Raw genomic sequence first — 20968 nt, 5'->3', positions numbered from 1 at the left:
TTAAGTCATACAATATATACATGATTCATTAAAGAGAAAATTAACAGGCGTAAGTACATATACTTTTAATAAAGCATTTTACACTTATATCTTCAAGGTGTATGTAAATGTACATGAGTAACTGATCTACATGCTGAAGCAATATTGGTCTATAATGGCCACCAAAGCACTTTCACTTAAATAAAACCTCGCAAACCAGCAATAATTTAGGCTTCATTACCAAAAAATAAATGTGAATAAATTATACTGCGTGTTAATACAGGGTCGGTTCAAAATCTCACAAAGGCTTAATACATGTTTTACATGAAATATTGTGTGTTAATACAGGGTCCATTCAAAAACATACAATGGTTTACATAGAACTGTCGCTATCTTGCAGACTAAAAATAAATAATATCTTCATTAAGGTCATGATAAAGTTTGCTTTGCAATTCCCTACCCAGTTTTTAAGGTGTGTGTAGGTAGGTCAGTTTCGGGGACGTATTCAACAACCAACTTATTAAGATAAGAATCTAAGTATTTTGATTGGCCTCTATATTTAGCAGACTAATAGGCTGAATGGAATCACTGAGGCATGTCTAAGGATATTGAATACTTGCCCTGGCCTTTTTTTCCTTTCTGTACTTCCTAACTCATTGATTCAGTTATATAAAAACTTTCAAGTTGTGGGTAATTTTGTGAGTCAGTTCGGAAAATCCAAGCAAACTATTTCCTTATTCTAGCATTGTCATTAATTTATAATCTTACAGCTTAATAAATAAATTAATAACCCACCTCCTTTTCCTGCATACTGAAGAAACATGGTGAGCCCTTCTCTGTCTGCACCATCTTGCGGTGCCACCGTCGACGGCGGACCATGTCCATCTTGCGCTCAATGTGGTGGAACTTCATGTTAAACAGGGGAGCATACTCCCAGCCTTCTGTGGCAGCCTGGAGTTGCTTTTCCTGAATGAGTAAGATGGCTAAAATTACACTCAAGGTCAGACACCACTAAAAAAAAATCCTATATATTCTAGTCAATTGACCAATTTGCATGCAATATAATACTGTCTTCTAGCGCTTCAAGACCCCAACACCTTATATGGGAAGAAGGCTCCACTTGTGTACTTAACATTAAACAAAGTTAGATTTTTTTGTATCTTCTAAGAAAAATACCTAACCATTTCGGTAAAATGACAAATTGCTGTTGTACAAGGACAAACAATGAGGTGTAAATGTAAACAATAGAAAGAAGATCAAGTATGTTCAGCCTGTTTTTGAAATCACAAACCATTTACCTTCAAAACCTATAAATATAGAAGGTAGCCAATGGTCTGAAATAGTAAAGCCATGCTTTGATTCTAGTCATGTGTTAATTAAAGAAAAATGGCATGTAACAATGAGAAGGCACTTCCAAATTGGTGTAATTAGCCCGCAAATGTTAAACAAGGGAGCTTACTCCCAGCCATCTGTGGAAGTCTGGAGTTGATTCTCCTAGGAGATGAGATATCTTAATTTTTGGAAGAGTAGAATACCTCATAATCTCAGAATGACATGCAAAAGTAACTTTGAGAGTAAGAGGGCATTATCTGGTGGTTAAGTAGCAAACATTGAAAATTATCACTTCGTTGAGTTAATGAAAAAAAATATATTGCCATTTGAAATGTTTATACAGATTTAAGATATTTGAAGTTACGCCCAAAATCCTTTCTTGAAATGGCCCCCTGCCACTCAATGCAGAGATCATGAGTTTGAGCATGATCTTCCAAACAAGTCTGCCAGAGAAGTTATTCATGAAAAACTTACAACATCGCTTAACTTAAATCAATTTTGTAAAATTTTCATAGTCAAATTTATTTAAAAGTGTTTTCAACATAAAAGTGTGTTTTTTAAATCAAATTACCGTAATGAAAATAAAGTATTTTAGATAGTTTTTAGTCATAACATCATATACTAAGTGAGAAACTGTTTTAAGTTCCTAAATTACTTAACATGTTTTACATATACCGGCCCTGTACTTGTTTTAAATAAATGAGTATTGAATGCAGACTAAATTTGCTATTTCATAGATCTAATCTCTATAATTCTATCTAACATGTCAAGGGATCAGCAAATGTAAGTATAAGACTTCAACAAAAGCATTATGTTTTTGGAGTGTACATTGTAACATGCATTTCAACAAAAATCAATCATACACAGAAAAAAATCAGGGGTTTTATTAAATGCTCCAAGTTAACTTATTTTCCATAAATCATTGACTTGTTAGAAATAACTTAAGCTACAATGACTAACTTTTTTTTTTTTTTTTTTCACTCAGAACACAAAAGTCAGCCATCTTAGATAAACAACATTTTTTTCTTTATAATCATAGCAAATGAAATGAGATCAGTTCATGCCCAACTTACCAGATAGTCCTTAAACATACAAGTATAGTAATGCAATATTTTGACTTTCAAACCCTTTTTCAATTACAATCATAATATACAAAGTCTCTCCCGCGAAGGCAACATGTTTTGAAAGTGTAACACTCATAAGTAATCAACATTTTATTTTGTCCAATGAAAAGGCATTACCTCTCAAATTTTCAAATACATTTATTTAAGTAAATCAGCAGTCAGCCATTATTTATTTAAATCAGCTGAAGTGGTAGATATAAACAGTTGCTGGCCCAATGTAGACCACTAAAATACTTAAGATTGTTAGTATGTACTAACACAAATAAATGCTTATGCGACTGTGTCACATCAAACCATTAATTATGTTAGTACATACTAATATTCTTTAACCATTACAGAATAGCAGTTTAATATTAATGAGTCCAAATAATTAAATATTTTCACCAATAAAAATTGTGGTATTTCATAAATATATCAATTTTGCAGATTCAATGTTATGCCATATTTGGTTAATATTTCCCCAGCCTCATACCTTTTGTTTCTTCTGTTTAATGTTTTCCACGAGTCGTCGGGAACGCACCCAGCGACGGCGCCGGCAAAGGTGGTAACGTCTCAACACAGGCCCCCATCCGCCCATTGTCGCTTCAACACAGTACTCAAAACCTGGATTAGAAACAACATCAAATCATGTCTAAATTATTTCCATAAGGTGTCAGAACCTCACCCACTGATGTTGAAAACAAAGGTGATAATACCGTAAATGACTGGGTATTAGACGCACTTTTTTCCCTCAGACTTTGATGCAAAAAAATGCCTGCGTATAATACCCAGTAACAATTTTTTGAACTTTTTTTCTGAGGTCAATTTCAAGCCGAGAGTTTGTTTAGATTTATGTAGAAAGGGATGTTACTCGCATCATATTGATCGAGTATATACGGGTTAAAACGGCAGTTGAAGATCGGGATACGGTATATCGTAAGACGTTTATAATTTCAACAAAAATATTTTTCGATTAAAGTTACCGTAATTCACCTAAGAGTTCGGACACTCTAAATATTTGGACACCCATAATTATTTCCCAAAATAATTTATTTTGCGTACCTAATTTTGGGACACCCAAAGGACATCAATCATAACTTTCATAGTTACCAAGTTTCACAGACGAAGATTATTGATTTTTATCTTTACAATGCCTGGCTAGATTACCTAACCGTATACACCACTGTGACAATTTAATTAGTTACTACCCATCCTAAACGATTTATTGCCTGTTGAAAAGGAAGTGTGATATATTTATTTGAGGATTAAACAAACAACAAGGGCAATCAAGGGATTAAGAAAACATCGACATGGCATGTTTGTAAAACGATCTGCCAATATTAGCTTTCAAACTTGTACCACACTTATAGACTAATATGAAGCAATAATCGTACAGTTATACATTAATCCTGCATAGCAATGTCCATGCTCTCCACGAGATCCTCGTGGGTATAACTGTAAGTTATGTGACGTTACACAGTGTGACTCTTTGATCTGAAGCCGATAGAATGTGTTTATTCAGTTCAGTGCATGTATAAAATGGTGTTTTAATTAACTTCATGAAGGATTTACACTTATAGGCGTAATAAATAAGTTTATGACCATTGATTACTACGGATAAATTAATAAGTGGTAAAAAGCAAACATGAAGAAAAAAGGCAGGTTAAACAAACATGCAAATAAGATGTAAAAATGATAATTTTCTATGTATTCGGAGAGCGAAAAAAAATAATAATTTATGGTGTCCGAACTCTTGTGAATTACGGTATTCAATATTATTTTGAATAATAAATTGAATTAAACAATAATCAAACTTACATATAAAAAAGTAAAGTTGGGCACTGTCAAAATATTTTTTGCATAACATAACTTCATTCTCGACAGTATGGTTGTATGGTTTTAAAGATAACCATCGCCATTTTCACGAAAAAAAATTTTTTTGTCACTGTCAACAAACATGGTGGCTGAAAATGCCGGACGATTTTGACATTTTTTCTATGCGTCTTTTAACCAAAAACATAGATTAAAAGTTTTTTTCTCGGATTTTTCACAGATTTTTTTCCCTGCGTCTAATACCCCCTATCGTCTTATAACCAGTCATTTACGGTATCCCTCAGCAGGCCCCTGATAGAACCCATTTTGGCCTCAACACAGTAACGAAAACCTGGTCCCAATTTACATAACATGCTTAAGTATCTTCTTTCAATTACTTACTAACCAAAAAATAGTCTATCATGATCATACATAAATGTTTTAAACTCCTTTAAAGGAGAAAATTACACAATGTATACCAAAACAGAAATAGGTTGCTTAGCTTGAACCTGTTATGAGGAACTTAAGTTCGAGAAATTTGGGCTTGGTTATGCTGGATAAAGCTTGTTTCATGGAGCGTAATGAAATTAACTTAGTAAGCACCAAATGTTCAATTTCATTTGTAGAATATTGTAAACGAAACAAATGCAATTGGGTGAGGGACGTAACTCAACTATTATTCAAGACAGTATTATGGGCCTTGGTACACATGCGCATCATCATTGGTAAATGTGTGTCTGGTTTCATGTGAATATTTTAACCCATTAAATATTGTTTAGTTGATTAACCCACCATCTTCATCCACAGCTCTTCCCAGATCTATCTGCCAGTCATCCTCCCACACCCAGCCAGGGGGTAAATCAACTTCTGTTTTGGAGGGGCTTAGATCTCCTTTCTGGAAAGAAATTGTAGTCAATAAACTAGTCAAATTTGATTCATTATTCTCTGCATACAAATGTTTTAATACAGTATCCATTCTTATAGAGTTTCTGTGGTGTTTCTCCGAGTGAACTCCTCAGAGAAATGCCACGATCTTACTTCTTTGGTCGACTGATCAGCCACCTAGTGCCAAAAATCCATACCATGCAGCAAGTGGACAGACAATAATTTTATTGTTTTGTTCGCTAAGAGGGAAACGGAAAGTGGGTCTAACTGATTGAGTGTTCTGTAGTTGTCTCCCCATTCCACCCCTTTCCTGAAATCTCAGTTGGTTCCTAGCACTCACTAGATAAAAATCATGAAATAAATGCCCCTGGTAACCTCCTCAAAACTTCTCTTATCATCCCATTACACCCTTGCAAGAATAACTACAACATTAGTTCAAGATTGTGAGGCCCCAACCCAGTTGATTCTCACAAAAAGTTGCCCTGCACTAATAAATATAATTTATTTAATGCTATTTACCAACCCTCACCCTCCCCTGAAATCACTGCAAGAATACCTTCCACAGCCAAATACCCCCAATCTTTCCCACTCTAGCCCCAACCACTGTCCCCTGGCACGAGTACCTACATAATTTCCCAGCCCACTACTCCCAATCCTCCTCACTCCAAACCCAATCAACCCTGCAAGAGTACCTACCACATTTGTCCAGGGTCGTGATGCTTCCACCCAGTTTGTTCCTGGCAGTCTCATCTGACACTCATACACATCATCAATGAATGTTCGGTGCCCAGCATCCTTGTCATACAACATACTGCAAGAAAAGGTTAATTAATTGACTGCATAACTATATGCATTTAACAGTAATATACATAATCAAGTTTTTACCTTATACTGTTTAAAGCGGTTCCTAGCTTCAAGGCCAGGGTAGGGCTCAAACGTTTACAGACTGGTTCTACACATTTGTCCTCATTTATGCACATTGTTGGAGTCTTTTTCCAACTTCAAGCCCCGGGGTTTGTCTCAATGCATTTACAGAATGAATATCCTAAACGGTCTTGGTTGATGAACCAATCTTCTTCCCATCTTCAGTCAGGGTTATTTCAAGATAATTAAATAACAATCCATTTTATATCCAATTCAACTAGCCTGAGTTTTGGGTTGATATACAAGTCTTCTTCTCACCTCCTACAAGGGAGCAGCTCAAATTTAATTTATTTACATAGTAGTTTTAACATATTTTTCCTCACCTGAGTTCTGGGTTGATGTACTTTCCTCCCGCCTCCAACCAGGGAGCGACTCAATGTTATTTATTTACAGACTGATTTAAACACAATTTTTCTCACCTGAGTTCTGGGTTGATGTACCAGTCTTCCTCCCACCTCCAACCAGGGGGCGGCTCAAACTTCTCCTTATAGAGCTTGACCTTGCCCTGACTGTCAGAGAACTTGGGTCTTGACATCAATGGGCCACGGTTAGTCCAGTTGCCCAGGATGCTTACTTGGTTCTCGTACTGATAGTGAAACAAAGAATAACAATATCTTAATTGCAAGTAGAAGGGCATTGAACATGATTATAGTGCTTGCCGCAATCATTAATTTCAACAGACAAATCAAAACATTTGAAAAAATAAATTGCTGCTTTAAGTTAGATTAATATATGAAAGCAATGACATATGTAACACTATGAATTAGTGTGCAGTTTTTTAATGGCTATTTTGGTTAACAGTCAAAGCTGTTGTCCAAGGTGGAGGGGATGACATTTTTTCAGAATGTCATCCCTGACACCAAGGGGCAAAAATATTGACTGTTACCAAAAAAACAGGAAATAACTCTTCACTTACTTAATCAAAAGTTCATTCAAACAAAAAAATATAATAATTGTTTTATTGCCTGATCAAATTTTTATTTGAACAAAGTATTAAAAACACCAATCACACTTGAACGGTATGTCAACAAATAATCAAATTTGGAAATTCCAATGACGTCATAGCGTGAGAGGGGAAACAGTTCATACTGTTAACCAGGGAAATAGTACATTCCAAGACAAATTGATAGCTTTCATGTAAAACAGCAAAAAATAATAGATTTGTATTTATATAAGGAATCAGATAATAATCTTTTTCTTGTATTTTTTTACCAATTTACATTTGACAATTACAGTATGATATTACAGTCACACCACGTTGGCTTGAACTGACTTGGCTCAAATTCATCGTTAGCTCAAATTGGATGTATAGGACAGATTTCTTTATACTGAAGGTAAGCATTCCTGCTTGGCTTGAACTGACTTGGCTCAAACTCATCGTTAGCTCAAATTGGATGTATAGGACAGATTTCTTTATACTGAAGGTAAGCATTCCTGCTTGGCTTGAACTGACTTGGCTCAAATTCATCGTTAGCTCAAATTGGATGGATAGGACAGATTTCTTTATACTGAAGGTAAGCATTCCCGCTTGGCTTGAACTGACTTGGCTCAAATTCATCGTTTGCTTCAAATTGAATGTATTGGACAGATTATTTTAGACTTGAGGTAAGCATTCCTGCTTGGCTGAAGTTTTTCTAGGCTAAAGGTATTTTCGCCAGACCCTGGGAGTTTAAGCCAAGAGGTTAAACTTTACAAATCAATCATCAATTTATAACATCAGGGTTCTCATTAAGTTTCAGTTTGTCCATCTCAAATTGAAAAGTAACCGGTAACTACCACTAATTCTAATTTAATATTCATCTATTTTTCGTAATTCAAACCAGCTGTCGTGCCATTTGACCTGTCAATTTTAGCCGGCAACCTGTTTTTAATGAGAACGCTGAACATCATCACATATTCATCTAGGACATACAGTTTCAGCGAAGACAGCCATCTCTCCCTCGCGTTGCATCTTTTGCCAGTTTTCTTCCTGAGCCTGCAGGCCGAGCCACAGTTTGATCCTCAACAACGCCGGAACTTTTACATCTTTTTCACCCTTAGAGCCTGGGTACTGAAAATATAAACCTTGGAGAGTGAATTTCTAATATGAATTTTGGTTGGTTAAGTACAGTATGCATTATCATATGTTAATATGCCAGAGTGTACAAGTGTTTAACTTCAGTTTAGTTCTCAACATGGCGGGGATATCAACATGTCTTGGTCCTGAAAAATCTAACCTCAACAGGTTAAATATGAGTAAAAGGCCAGGGGTGCGTTTCAGAGACGATCGTTAAGGCGATCGTTAGCTGATTTTGGTAGTACGACCAAAATTACCGATCCGCACCGTTTCAGAGACGCAACGTGCACCTGCTTTATCGTTAATATTGCTCGTAAACCTACGACCGGTAAGAGGCACTCGTTAACTTTACGATCAAGATGGCGGACGAAGATTTTCTCCATATCAAAGTATATTTTTACTTTTTATTAACATTTGAGAGTTTAATATTACGTGTAGCATGTTCGTTGTTGTGGAATTTTCAAACTATGTCTAAAAATAGCTGAAAACAGTACGAAAATGTTCTATTTCCGCCGTTCTGTCAAAAACGGATTTTAACTGTAAAATGTAAGCTTTTTGTTATATTTTGTTAATGTGCTGATATTGAGTACATCTAAAACATGGAATATGATGTTGAATTTGATTTGGTTCCATTGTTGTTTAATATGTCATGTAAAACATGTTCTTGAAATTCTTCTATTTCGGATGGTTTTAAATTCGGATAAATAAATGCATGTACATATTTTGTTGTTACATTACCGGTCTTTGTGGCATGTAGTCAGTGAATTATTAAACAGTGTTACCATATTACCATGTCATGATATAACATAATTATTTTCCTTAATTTTACACATCTAAAACTGATGCTTAATATGTAAATATAGATACTGTACAGTAATGTAAACAACACTGTCACAACAAATAAGTTGATTATTGGCTACTTTAATACCATGAACACTATCGGGTGACAATGTAATCATTTAAGTTCACCTTTACTTGTAATTGAAACTTGTATTAGTAAGGTATCATATGGTTTATGTAGAACTTTGTAGTATATATGTACATATGTGAGTTTTCAACTGACAAAGGTTAAATCTTGTCTTTTTCAGTCATACCATTTGATGCCAAGTGTACAATGAAAATTGACAACAGAAGTGTCATGGTCTTGGTGGAAAAAGCCTTGCTCTTCATTGACCTCTGTTTAATAATGGTATGGAAAAGGGAATTTAATTCTAATGTTGGTTTTATGAATAATAATGGAGGTATATTCAACATATGAACACATTGTCATAAGGACTAATGTAGAAACTAAACTGCAAAACCATATTATGTACCTGCAGTTAATGCACAGGCTATGAACGGATGCTTAATGATATTCTATGTTTATTTTTTTTAGTGTTTTTGCTTGTTAAATATTGTTTAAGTTAATTATTTCAGGCTGGTGATAGAAAACTATCAGGAATGCTTCAAGCTGGCAATGGAGGGAAATGTAAAAGTAGGTAGGAAATGATAAAATGCAATAAGATATCAACCGATTTTATGAATAATACAATAAAATGAATTTCATATTGATACAATGTTGGGCATCTTACTTTGAGCAGTTAACTGGTATAGCATAATTGTTATTTAACTTATATGAACATTAAACAAGAAATAAAATGTGACCAGAATGGTGTTTTTCATGTTTTCTTAAATACCCTACTTATTTATTTTTTTAAAAAGACAATAATTTTCATAAAATATCCAACTATTTCAGTTGAAAAATGGGAATGAAAATTATGTGTTTCTTGTTGTTTAACCATTAAAAGGCGTTTTCATAAATGCATTATATTGTGCTGTTTTAAACAATATTTTATAACTTTTTGTCTTTTTCAGGACACTGAAAAATCACAAGGTTTAGAATATGCTCACAGTCAGTCTTCAAGATACTCACCTTAAAGGTTCCAGTGTGTTTTAGGAGACTTTGTCAGAACAGTACTTAATACCTACATACACTGGAGATACCAGACCCAGCAGATAACTACAGATATATTGACACAGAACCTGAAATTAATTGCATATCCCAACACAACATAAAACTTTAAACTGTTAAATAGGCAGTGAGGAATTTGTGTGAAACTTTCATTATTTGAAATCAAATTTCTTATTTATTTTTTAAGTTTGACTTTGCATTTAAAAGCCATTGGCATTAGATTTTCCAAATATATATATATATATTTATACAGTTTCAACTGTGATGTATATCCAGTTGTACATGTTTCCTCTAAGGATTAAAACACTTCTGAATTATATAGGAAAATCTAAATGATTCATTTATTCAAACTTATGATAGTATATAAAACACACACTACTCTCTACTATCTTATTATAGAAATTAAGTGCATCTTTTTTATATTTCTGAATACATTTATTTTTACTTTGACTGTCTCGTGTATAAACACAGAATGCTACATAAAGTGTATACTCCAGTGTATATCATGACATGACTGAAAAAGATAATAGATAATATTTGCATGAAACTCTGAACACTTAACCACTATGACAATCTGCACCAGTTAAGATACTTTTTGTTAAATAATGTGTTTTGAAGAGACAAGCTTGTAAAATAGCTGTATTTCTTTTAGTAATTTTGTGTATTTGAAGCATGTCTGCAAATGTAGATTTTATCATGTATTTTGAATGGATCTGAAATGCTGTTTATTTAACTGTTATAACAACGATTGACACGAATTGTCTTCATACAAAAAATCCAACCAGTCAAAATTGTATTTTCGAACTATTTCCCAATACAACAACTCTCAGTCACAGTTTTGGTGCATAAACGTATGAATTTTACTCGTTATCCGAACTAAGGCTGGTTGTTGATGATTATTTTCATCACCATCATCATCATCATCATCATCATCATCATCATCATCATCATCATCATTCATCATCATCATCACCATCATTCATCATCATCATCATTTTCATAATCATCATCATCATTAGCATCATCATCCATCATCATCATCATCATCATCATCAATCATCATCATTATCATCATCATCATCATCATTCATCATCATCATCATCCACCGCACCCACCACAACAACCACCACCACCAACTTCACCATCTTCATCATCATCCACATCATCAATCATCAGCAACATCTACATATCATCATCTCGTCATGATCATTGTCGTCATCGTCACATCATGATTAGTATCATTGCCGTCGTCGCATTATCATTATTATTATCTTCATCTTAGTCGTCGTTGTCGCATTATCATTATAATACTGATAATATTCGTCTTCGTCGCCGCCGCATTATCACTATCGTCGTCATCGCATCATCATGATAGTGTCGTTGTCGTATTATTATTATTAAATTATCATTGCCGTTGTCGTCGCATCATCGTGACTATCATCATCAGCACCATTCTGCACGTTTGCATTTACTTTACAGAACATTCATAATACGCATACTATAATATATCACTTATCAAAGACGAATTCAAAGAAAAATCACCAGCCTGAAAAAACAATGTATTTTGTTGTTGTCCAATTTTCATTATAATCACACAAATTTTAAAATGAGCGTCGGAACCCGCCACCGCCTCCATCACAGAAAACCCTGATGAAGATGTACTTAAGATACAAATGTAACATTAATAGCAGAATAGAGACCGCGAGTTTGTATCATTTGTGCAAATCATTATAAAAATTTATAATGAGAGTTACATTAATTGATTCCCTTCAAGAGGTTATCATTATTATTATTATTATATTATTATTATTATTACTATTATTACTATAACTATCATTAATAAAAAAGACAGGTGCGCTCACCAGGTCAAAGTGACGTAACGTCATTTAACTTCAGACTGGGTCACTCGCTTTAACGCTGTGCTTTATCGTTATTTTTTACGTACGACCGGAGAGTTTACGAGACGTTTCTGAAACGCCTTTATGATTATCGTTAAGTTGGTCGTTATTACGATCGCAAATTTACGATAATGGCAGATCGTAAAATCTATCTGAAACGCACCCCAGGGTTTTAAAACAGGGCCTGAACACTTAAACCTGCACTCTCACAAATTTACAGTTGAAACTCTTTTTATTTATCTCAGAATTAGCTGATTTGGCAACAATGCCTTTAATTCAGTCAATAAAGACAACTCGCAACAAAAATTTGGAAAACAGCTGAAAATTTTCATTTTTCAGAATGTTGGAAATGAACCTCAGTCATTGTAAGCAAGCGTATTTAAGATTTCATCATAGCTTGGCTGTAATGCTTGCGTCCTTTTCAGCCATTGTACTGTAGAAATAGTTTAATCATCAACCGTCAACTAATTTGGCAAACTCTTATTCAATTTTGTTTATGTTTGAACAACTTCTAGAATACTCAAAAACAAAAGATATTATGAAGTAAATTATAAATTAATCACCTGAAGTTGTATGGACTGCATTTTGCCACAGTTTTTGCCGCAGTACAGAGGATTCTTGGAGTATAGAAGGGTGTGGGCTGGGATCCGGAAATATGCGATACGTTTCTCCCCGCTGATCATCCAGATAATCACGTCTGGCATACTGTTTTGGGGCTGTAGTGAGAGACCAGTGTCAAGAAATGCTTATCATAAGCTGTCGTATTTTTATTCACATGTATACAGTTTTATTGACCAATTATGATGAGGTGTATATCAGGTTTTAGAGGTCACATAAAGATATGGTCCATTAAACGGAATATACACCTATATCAACAGTCTGTAAGTGTATTACTATATGCCGACAATCTATCTTTATGTAATGTTATCATATTACGCCTAAAAATGCAATGCTGGCGAAATGACTTCAATGGTATTAAATACATTTCTGGTCACTTGCTTTATCAAAGCATACACACGTCATGTCCTGTTATGCAGGCCAGGAATTTATACAATTAACCCTTAAGCTGCTGATGGCGATTTTAAAGGCTTTGCAAACAGCTTGGAACCAGACCAGATGCCGAGTAACTCGGCGCCTGGTCAGGTTCCAAGCTGTTTGCCACTCAGCCAATATATCCCCAAAGTTTTAAGTAAATCGAAAGAAATTTAGAATAAACTAGACAACATTTTTGAGCCGACGACAATTTACCCAGCATGCAAAGGGTTAAATACCAGTCATATTTAATAATACCAATTGGTATGTTGTTTGGAGCATAGTAAGACACTATAGTGATTAACGATGGTAAGTACGTAAGATTATCCATTCTCCTTTATAGGCATTTAAATAATGCTCCTAACATCTACATTGGTTTAATTCCAGATAAATTTCATCATTCATTTAATTACAGGCCAATGAAAACTTTTGAAATGGTAACGTTTTTCTTTGACTGGCAAATATTGACATACCTCAACAGCGATGTTTTTCAGTATTTGTATAAAGTTTTCAGCCTCACTCAGGGCTTCGCTGACGTCGGTGGCATTTTCCCGCAGGTTAGTGGCCATCTCTCGTAAAGATTCAAGCTCAATAAGCCGGTACTCAGACAGCAGATTGTCCAGCTCCGTAGCGAGGTGGGTCCCTGTCTGGGGTTTCGGTAGGGGTTTCCTGTTCAAGAAGTAATGTAATTGTGTTACAGTTTTTACATATGCAATCAATAACAACGTCGTATAAGCAACTGTGTAAGTTCCACAATGAGAGCTTGAGAAGCTTTATTTTAACTACATAATTGCTGGACCGCAGTTATTTTGGTTAGTCTTTGAGTTAGTTACTGTGTCAGTTGTAAAGTACTCACATGGTATCTTCAATCAGTAATAAGAAATTGTGTGATTTTCTTTTTTATGGGGGGGGGGGGCTTCACTTTCATTCCAACTACATTAATAACATTCCCAATAGAGCAATGATTGTATGTTTTGAGTCAGTACCTGTGTCAGTTATAAAGTTCTCACTTGGTATCTTCCACAAGCTGTTCTTGTGCATATATAGGCAATTGGGGTAGGTTAACTTGACTTTCACCGTGCTTGGCAGTAACAGTACTCATTTGATTTACAGAATACATATTGGAATGGCACTCACTTTTTACAGTTCACAACCTGGACTAGCACATATTTAAGCAGGTAGCTTGACCTTGACCCTACTTGGTAATAATGGTACTCATATGATTTACATTTTACATATTGCCATGGTACTCACTTGGTATCTTCCACAAGCTGGTCAAGTGCAGAGATAAGCAACTGGGCCAGTTCTGGGGTGGGTAGTTTGGCCTTGATTCCAACCCGCACTTCTTCTATATTCTCTTCCTGTACGTAATATAAAATTAAAAATAATCTCTACATTTACATGAGGTAACTAGATCCTTTATAGCAATAAGTGTTGCATTTTACAATTGGTATTGGAATCAACATTCAGTCAATGTTCAAACTCTTCTTGTCCTTAGACAAACCAGGGGCCTATTTCAATAAAGATCTTGGTCTTTTCAGTCATAAATTGAAATTATGTTAAGAGTCATAGTTTCATTCTTTTTCTACAAATTTGAAAAAGGATCACAATGTTGAAGAAATGAAAAATTCCACATGTTGCCATTTGCGGTGTTTATACATAAATTTTCAGATAATTGAATTTACTTCTAAAATCCTTATTAAATCATGTCCTAAACCCTTGTCTAATTTTGTTAGTATGTCAAGACTCATAACTCAACAATTAATTAAGCCAGAGATTTGGTTCTTGCTTATCAGTAACATACATAATAAGTTTCATTTCAATACCTTGAAATAGTTTAAGACCTATGGCCAAAAGTGATGATAATAATAATACCTCATTTTTTTTCTTCGAAAAACCAGATGAGATATAAAATGCATCATGAACAAATGATCTTCCTGGTATTGTAATACTGTTTATACACAACACCTACCAGTGCAGCTATTATCCCCTCGAACAAGTTCAATGTCTCCAGACGCCAGCTAACATCCTCCCAATGTGCTTCCACGTCGACACAGGGCTTGGTGCCACCCCATGGCAGAAAGTAGTAGTTACTTCCATCAAACACAGCATTTGTTGGCTGGGTGCTTGATGCGCATGGTGCAATGTAGTCATCCAACTTGTTACCATAGTTACCTGAAATCATAAAATGAATTTAACTTAATGAAAGAATCTTTCAAGCTATTTTATCCATCTATAAGCTACAGTTTTCATATTGGCCATAATGCTAAATTTTAAATTCAATATTAGGTTGATATCATTTCAAGTTTGAGTTTGATGATAATACTTAATTTAATCAGTGCACCATTCTTACCATAGTTACCTAAAGAATAATCATATAAAGAGAGTTTATAACTTCCAAAAATTTCAAGTTGGGATATTTTTTCTACTTTTTTTTGTACCAATAACTTAAGTTTATAATTTACACTGATTAAGTCATGTGAAATTTGTTTCATTTTTTACCATGACAGAACGAGCATTTATCATAAACCACTGATACAAGAAGAGCTACATGTAGGAAACTGTACAAATATGCTAAAAAAAACCCCCACTTTTTTCTTTCGCAAAATACTCTTTCTCTCATAACTGTTATTATGTTTCCCTCACCTTGGCTGACCTCAAACTCCACAGGGGCATCTATAGCACTGACCATAGTGGCATTGAAGAAAGCTGCATGTAGCTTGTACTTCCTCTTGCGCATGAATTTCTGAAACACCATTTAACAGTTTGTTCACATGGCATTTGCAACTTAATTATAAAGTTTCTCGAAGCTCCCCACATATAGTCCTAGGTTCTTTTTCTGGTGGGAATGTCTGCCCCTACTGATTTCAACTCAATCATTTACCCCAAATCCCAATGACAAAGAAACCCTTTTGCGACCCAATGACCTACTGACCTATATTAAAAGAATATCCACAGTACCAATGTACAAGCACTTCCCGCAATTTCATGACAAAATGACCTCATGATCATAAGAAATCCATGACCCCAAAATATACTGACTTTGAGGCCTTGACCTACTAACCTGTATTTTAAGCACATCCTCAGAGCCAATATCATCTACTGGCACTTCTGGCAGCTCCCCGCCAATTGTCTTCAACTCCACCAGTGCACGACCTCTGAACGCCACTCCCTCACCCTGGAGGAAACATTGGATTATACAATATTTTAATGGTCATGTTCTAAAGCTGGGATTGAGTTCAAGATCATACATGAGATATTTCTAGGAACTCTCATGGGAAATTGATCAGAAAACCAGGGGATTGTGACATAAGCCCAGGGAAATTTTGATGCAGCTAAATAAATTGTGACATTTTGTTTAATTAAATGTATCAATAATCAATTTATGTCACTATTGGGGGGTTGAATGGTTGTAAATAATTTTAAAACCTGTTATTGTCACATGAACAACAATATTCACCATTAATTGTTCCAAAGTTGTGTTTTTACAATAAATTCGAGATGTATTCTTTCAAATCTAGCAAGGGTCTGAAACTCACTCAAGACTTTCATGAATATGGGCCTTTACTTTATTGGTGTCAGAAGTCAATGAAAGACAAGAGTGCCTCAATTGGCCTAAAAGGAGAAATGGAGACTTGTATTGGCTCAGAGAAATAAGCCATAATGATTATTCAGGATAATCTGCACAAGGGCAAATCCTTTTCAAAAATTAGATCGGATAAGATATTTTTTAAGTATTGTTGGGAAATAAAGGGCCCTAACTCCTAAATGATTAAAGCGATTTCCATGGCTATCGAACTTGATCAAGGTATTATGGTCACAAACATGTGTTAAAAGTTTGGTGAGGATTGGACAAACAGTTTTCAAGAATTAGATCGGAAACAATCTTCGGGACGTATTTTTCAAGTCTTTTTTTGCAAATAAAGGGCCGTAACTCCTAAATGACAAAAGCGATTTCCATGGCTATCGAACTTGATCAAGATATTATGGTCACAATCATGTATGTAAAGTTTGGTGAGGATTGGACACATACTTTTCAAGAATTAGATTGGAAACATATATTTTTGAAGTATTTTTGGCAAAAAAGGGCCGTAACTCCTAAATGACTAAAGCGATTTCCATGACTATCGAACTTGATCAAGATATTATGGTCACAAACATGTGTTTAAAGTTTGGTGAGGATTGGACAAACGGTTTTCAAGAATTAGATCGGAAACAATCTTCGGGACGTACGTACGTACAGACAGACAGACGTACGTACGGACAAGGGCAACCCTATATGCCGCCACTTTGTGGGGGCATAAAAAATACATGTAACTGTGCACACAACCCCTTAAATATGAATCCCCCATTGTTTAAGATTAGACACTCACCTTTCCCTTGTTAAGGTCTTCATATTCGTCCGGCAACTCGGAGAATTCACGTGGAGACCCGTAAAAGTTCACAAAACATGGGCCAAATGTTGGTAGAAATCCTGTGGTGGGAAATAGTTCATTTTGTTATCAAATGTAACCCAATCAAACATATAATCACCCATAAACATTAATCTTTCATCAAACATAATTAATGGTTTAAATGTGTTACAGGATAGTGTAATTTTTTTTTTTATCAAAATTGATCGTATTTACATTAAACATAAGATTCATTAAGCTGCAAAATTATTGGCATTATTTTGCTTCTAGAAATTACAACATCGTGAAATTTTAACTAAATGAATAATGAACTAAAGTTTGTGTTTTAATGAACTAAAGTTTGTGACTAAACAATCTAGAGTCTGTTTTAAGGATCTACATTTTGTTATGTTTTTTAAAGAAGAACATAATTCGGACACTGTAATCAGCAAAATATTATTCACTTTTCAAATGACCATAGATTATTTAAATCTGTTCAATACATCATGATAATACCAAAAGTTTACATTCTTTCAATGTTATTCTAAACAGTTGCCTTGGCATTTTTTAAATAAGGGAACCTCATAATCTAAAATGGAATGTGAAATAAAAGAAACTTGATCTAAAACACTAAAAATTTAAATAAACATTCATGTACTGTGAAATCATTAATGTTCGTGGGGCATTAATGTTCGTGGTTTTCGTGGGTAGGGTGATCCACAAATTTAAGATCCCACGAAGTATAGATCCTTAATTCACTTTTTTCAACTGCCATGTTATGTACCTACAAGTTTATTCGTTACAGAAGTCGCAGTATCCAGCGATTATACCTGTCTCACTGTATATTTTACTATCAGTGTTTTGTTAATAAATTATATTTGCCTTTAACAAATAATAAATCAAATCAATTAATTGTGTTTTATGAACCAAATGACAGAAGCACGTGTTTAAACGTGTGCTGTTAATGAAAATCTCCAGGTGCATGATGAGTGTCGGTATTTGATTTTTTTCTTCAATGAAATAATTAATCGATTACATTGGAGGTTACTGAGCACCCAACGTGACAAACGATAATTGACATGGGTATATGCACTAATTGGCATCTTATACCACTTTAGCGAGTGTCATAAACCCTGTGATGTAGAAAACGGAAATCACGGGCCGGCGGGTGGAGATTATGCAGACGATCTAGGACGAAAGCATATTCGATTTTTTTTTCAAAAATGAAAAACCACGAATTCAAGTACCCACGAAATTGTATTTTTTCGGCAAACCACGAAATTTCATGCCAACAAATATAAATGATTTCACAGTATAACTAAACATACATGTATAACTTTCAAATATAAAACCTTATTTATAGACACAGCCAATTGAATTTAACAGGTTAGCTTTTTGTATTGGTTTAAGTTAGCCAATAGTTTCCTTTAATTGGTCAATAGATTGTCTATTAACCAATCAAAACATTTAAATATGCAAACATCTTAGCCTAAATATAACCTTGAAGTTTCATACCATGGGATGCAGATAGAAAACAAGACCCAGGTCACCAAAGACAGATGCAAACACTTGCAATGGTGAGAGTGGTCTAGTGGTATAGGTGGCCCCCTCTCACCCAAGCGATTGTGGGTTCGATCCCCAACAGGTGTACTTTCTCACGCCCTCTCAAAAAGGACATAGTACTGGTTTCTGCCCAGAAAAGGGACTCAAGAGTGTTTCTATAAGCTATCAGCTTTTGTCACAATCAATCAAACAAATAAATAAGTATATACTAAACAATTGTATGTTGTTTTTTGTTGTTGTTGGAATGTGCATATCTCAGCAATTTTTAAAGCTAGAGTTATGGGCCTTGTTACACACGTGCTTTTGCTGTGGGCAGTGTGTATACTAACATCTAATATACTAATATCTTCATGGTTATAAGTAAGGGCCAAGTTGAAGTTTTTGCAAGCTGACAAATATGCTAACACCAATGCTATCAAAAGATACGCTAACACTTGTTAAAAAAAAATTCCGAAAAAGCAATAAAAAATATTAAAATTTTATTTCAATAAAATTCCCAAACATACTTCAAAACCCCACAAAAAACTCTATAGAAGACAGACAGGACAAAAAATATAACAACAATTCTGCACTATACACAACAATTGTGCAATTTGTTAGTTGTCTTAATGTGAAGTAGATCTAAAATTGTGCAAACATTGTTTTGCTTTCATGAGCAATAAAAAAGCTTTTGAAGAAAGTGATTCTCACACTAAATATAGTTGTGCAAGGACTTTTTAAAATCTATCACTTACATTAAAGTAATAATGCAAGCACTCAAAAAAAATGCAAACAAAAATTACCCTCATCTTTGTCTAAAATAGACCAATATTTTTAACTTCATTATTTTAATCTTTAAATTTAAGGTACTCGCTCATGTTTTTGGACATTAAGTTAGTTTTCCCGGTAATGCATCTGAAAACACTTTATTTTACGATATGATATCCAAAATGCAGGAAAAAAACAACAGTTAAATTCTAAAAAAGTATTTCTGTTTTAGTAGAATTCAAACCTACACCAGTAAAGGCAAGAAAAAACTAGAAACTGATGCCTCTTCCACAAGGCCACCTAGACTTGAACAAAAGTGGTGGATATTTTGACCTCCTAACAGTACATTGACAACATCAAGTGATTATAAGAATGAACCAATCACGCAACAACAAAGCTATGTGACCAAATGGTTTGTTAACACTTATGAAAATTGTGGTCTTCAAAGACAATATTTGAGCAAGTACCAACAATTGCTGAAGGATTCCAGCCATAGCAGTCTTAGTTTTAATGCTCCTAATGATTTGGCCACACTATTTTTTCTTAAAAAAAAATGTCTTTTACAAAAACATGAGCGTGTCCCTTTAATAAGCATGTGTTTAAGTGTTAGTAAAAAGCACTGCAATTTGACAAAACAACATAAACATAAAAGAAAGCATTAAATATAAACAGAGAAAGCAAACAACACAATTTTTTTACATATAATTATATATAAATTATAATAAATTAAATATTTTGCATTATTCTTTATGAGTACTATTCACAGTTTTTATTACGTTTCACAAAATAGAATATATGGGGAAAACCTTTTTAAATAAAAAACTGATGTAAGAAGAAAATGAGATTTTACTGTATCTTTGGGTCAAATAGCTAAAATTGGACTTGGGAAAGTTTTATACCATGTTCTCCCGAAGAAGAGATATTTGAAATCTCGACAAAAGTTGTACCGATATAATCGTCTGCTGTAATGCGGTCCCTGATGGCGAAAAATACAGATAAATAATCGATAAATATCGGGGAAACAAATTTAAAGAGTTATATAGATATTAGTGAGCAATCAGAGTATCGGAAGACTGGGGACTTCATTTTTAGTATTACCTGGAATATCATAAGACGTAAATATTGTTAATGATGATACATGTATAGTGTTTATTCGTTGGTATGATTATACATGCAATATGAAATATACATGCAATATGAAATATGTCAATTTACCTTGAAACAATTTATGAAATTTTGCATTCATGAAACACAAGCCATTTGATGTAAGAATAATAAAACTAACATGCATAAT

General features: G+C 34.3%; 1 protein-coding gene and 1 long non-coding RNA gene across 8 annotated transcripts in view; one reads left to right on the top strand and one right to left on the bottom strand.

Moving 5' to 3' along the window:
* Positions 1-20968, bottom strand: part of LOC128212035 (myoferlin-like) — a 75445-nt gene that overhangs the window by 31209 nt on the left and 23268 nt on the right. For 5 of the 7 annotated variants that reach the window (XM_052917261.1, XM_052917265.1, XM_052917263.1 and 2 more), the window contains 14 exons: positions 20574-20650; positions 17347-17447; positions 16038-16151; positions 15620-15719; positions 14946-15148; positions 14228-14334; positions 13447-13642; positions 12505-12657; positions 7948-8085; positions 6455-6621; positions 5808-5922; positions 5019-5121; positions 2908-3038; positions 775-945 (listed from right to left, as the gene is read on the bottom strand). In XM_052917261.1, the coding sequence (XP_052773221.1) occupies positions 775-945; positions 2908-3038; positions 5019-5121; positions 5808-5922; positions 6455-6621; positions 7948-8085; positions 12505-12657; positions 13447-13642; positions 14228-14334; positions 14946-15148; positions 15620-15719; positions 16038-16151; positions 17347-17447; positions 20574-20650 (1876 nt within the window). The remainder of the gene's footprint in view (positions 1-774; positions 946-2907; positions 3039-5018; positions 5122-5807; positions 5923-6454; positions 6622-7947; positions 8086-12504; positions 12658-13446; positions 13643-14227; positions 14335-14945; positions 15149-15619; positions 15720-16037; positions 16152-17346; positions 17448-20573; positions 20651-20968) is intronic. The other 2 variants (XM_052917262.1, XM_052917267.1) reach the window with 1 other exon arrangement.
* On the top strand, positions 9191-10174 carry LOC128212037 (uncharacterized). Its single transcript, XR_008257374.1, has 3 exons — positions 9191-9280; positions 9508-9565; positions 9946-10174. It is a non-coding gene; the product is annotated as an uncharacterized LOC128212037 (long non-coding RNA).

The sequence above is a fragment of the Mya arenaria genome, chromosome 12, assembly GCF_026914265.1.
Source record: "Mya arenaria isolate MELC-2E11 chromosome 12, ASM2691426v1".
NCBI classification, from domain to species: domain Eukaryota; kingdom Metazoa; phylum Mollusca; class Bivalvia; order Myida; family Myidae; genus Mya; species Mya arenaria.
Note: the sequence above shows the minus strand (reverse complement) of the source record. Positions and strands in the feature narration are given on the sequence as shown.